This window comes from Aedes aegypti, chromosome 3 (genome assembly GCF_002204515.2).
Source record: "Aedes aegypti strain LVP_AGWG chromosome 3, AaegL5.0 Primary Assembly, whole genome shotgun sequence".
NCBI lineage: Eukaryota > Metazoa > Arthropoda > Insecta > Diptera > Culicidae > Aedes > Aedes aegypti.
The window spans coordinates 384,785,062-384,787,725 of record NC_035109.1 but is presented as its reverse complement, the minus strand read 5'-3'; the positions used below and the strand labels follow the sequence as shown (position 1 = coordinate 384,787,725).

At 41.4% G+C, this 2,664-nt stretch overlaps 1 protein-coding gene across 1 annotated transcript; it reads right to left on the bottom strand.

The window, feature by feature from the left end:
* Window positions 1-459: 459 nt before the first annotated feature.
* LOC5563696 (pickpocket protein 28) lies at window positions 460-2,177 on the bottom strand. The gene is made up of 3 exons (XM_021850902.1): window positions 2,023-2,177; window positions 780-1,751; window positions 460-727 (listed from the first exon to the last, which is right to left on the bottom strand). The coding sequence occupies exons 1-3, from the start codon at window positions 2,175-2,177 to the stop codon at window positions 472-474; spliced, it is 1,383 nt and encodes a 460-aa protein (XP_021706594.1). The 3' UTR covers window positions 460-471.
* Window positions 2,178-2,664: the final 487 nt, after the last annotated feature.

The following is a 2,664-nucleotide window of genomic DNA, read 5'->3' as shown; positions in this document are numbered from 1 at the left end:
TTTTATATACTCCGCACTCGATCGCTCGTTCTACGCGGATACAACATGTATGTTACCCCATTAATCAGTATCTGCTTTCTTGGTCATAGTATATTGGAAATTTGATATCAGTTAGGTAATGGTATACCTGAAGAATTTGAATATGTTAATACTCACAAAAACGCCAATACCCATGCATTGAAGACTTGTTTGGTCTTTGACAATTGAAACTGAATTGAAAAAAAAAAACTAATAATGTTTCGGCTCGTGGTAATATCTCTTTTCAGAAATCATGATCTATATATTTTAAAGGAAATGAATAATTGAAGGTTTTTTTTTAACCTTAATTCCTAGAACCAAAAATCATTTCATATATTTGATCATTAGCTTTGTGCAATGCAATAAAAAGCTAAAATGATAAAAATTGTAACAAAGTAGCATCGTTATCGAAGCATTTGAGCATAATATAATAGGAACGATTCGAAAAGTTCCTCAGAAACGCCTTACGTTGGCCTCCTCTACCACCTTGATGTTCCGTTTTTTGTTGAATGAATCACGAACCAGAAGCATTGGACGCGCCAAGCAGAAGTACAGCAGTTCTATTAAGCTAAAAAGACTCACTCCCAAACAAAGTCCCAATATTCCGCCACAATTCGCTACGAAGTCCGTCAGTCCGAACAGTTCACTACGTTTCGAAGTAATGAACTGCACTTCCTTGAAGTAAATGGCCAGTTTGGATATTTGTCGACTGGAAAAATACAAAATCAAATACCGGTTACAAAAATCAACCCATATTATACCTCTTGAGGCCTTCCTTTATCGCTGGATTGTCATGTCCGAGCCGTAGATCCAGAGTCTTCTTGAAATCGCACTTGGACTGGGTGATTTCTGCATCGTACTGTATCGATATACACGAAGGAATACAATCACACGCCGAACCGCCACTCTCCTCCAGCGTGCGCTTCAGCATGTTGTACTCCGCGTTGATGACACAGATTATCTCCGAAGTTTGACACAGTCGGGTTCCCGGTGACCGCGGCATAGAAAACTTGACGCATCCACACGCTTCCAATGTATAGTTGGTGACGCATTCTACTTCACAGTTAGCCTGGGTGTAGACTTCGAAGAACTTCAGTTGACGCTCGTAGTGAAAGTAGCAGTTACGCCGCTGTGGATCGTAATCTCTCAACTCGAAGGATGTTTGCATAATGATCGGTCTCACGGCCAGAGCCACATCGTGAGAATGAGTCACCAGGGAAAACTTCTTCGAAACCTGAGGGTATTCGTTTGGAGCGTGAATCGTAACCTTGAATCCTTGTTGCTCGCGACAATGTTCTTCTATGTTGCTATCTAATGCCATCAAACGCATAGTCAAGCCAGCTGCAAACCCCGAACCAAGTGCCCGAATGGGATATGCTTTACGCGAGTTCTCTACTGTGTATCCTTCATCCATACTCCAGTTAGTGACGTTTTTCGGTTCGTTCAGATATTGGTACTCGTCATGTAGAACCCCATCCTTGAACATGTCGTACGACGAGAAGCCATTGAAGGTGAAGCAAATTCCTTCGTCAGTTATCGTTTCGGTGAACAACTCGTTGCACCGCACGCCATTGACTCTGCACGTGAGAATTGTTTGATTGACAAGTGGAGATAATTTCTGCAAAACTGGAACAATGTTCTCGTGTGAAACTTGATGATACATGTTTAGATATTTGCTTTTGACGTGAAAGAACTCGTCACAAATCTGTAGCACGGCCATTAAACGATCGATTCTGGAAAAAAGGTTAATACTTGAAGAATCTTATTATACGGAACAATTCTGAAATATGTACCCATCTTGATCCAGCGGTTCCCAGGGTCCACTAATGTTTGCAAACCGAAAGAAATCTTCAGTAAAATTCATAAACTTTGAGCGTATCGTCGCCTGTGGACAGATGGTTACAGCCGGAAAGGGCAGTGCCCACACCGGGAGTGGTCGTTCATCAAAGGTCACAATCACTGGATTGTTGTTCCACTTTTGGTAGACATTTTCAATCAGCTTACCTCAACCATACATCGAGAGGACAAATACCGCAATCCACCAGAGCCGTTCCAGAAGAGATTTCCTCCGTGAACCGATGTAGCTCATTCCGTGGATGCTGCTTTGAGAACAGTACTCCTCGGCGAGTTCCTTCGTAATGGAGGGTATTCTGAACCATTTTGATCCCTTTGGTTTCGGTTTTGGTGATTTGCGCATCTGGGGATAATTTGGAACGAATTTGGGCTTTTCCGGACCAAAAATGTGCGTCCATCCTGCTTGATCTCTGAAGGTTTGCATTTTAAGCTTGTGATATCTGGCATGACTCAACTAGGACTGATTTACTGACTGATGACATTGTGTCCCACTGTATAGTTGTTAGCAATGCGGAATACTGCATTGTTAAATGAATATTTAATGACTTTTCGGTATGCATCTAGCACGAATAATTATAGATAGTGTTGAATAAAGCAATTATATCAATTTTGTTATGTGTCTCCGAAAACTTCCGAAAAGCAAAGCCGAATTTATTACTATACCGTTTTGTTCCAATTTTCTGACAGAAACGCGTATTTCAACCTCATCTGTAAAGCCGTCTTCAGTATCGAGTACTAGACTCGACTATACATGACCCTGAAGTTGGCATTTTAGTTTAGGTAAGCTAAGAG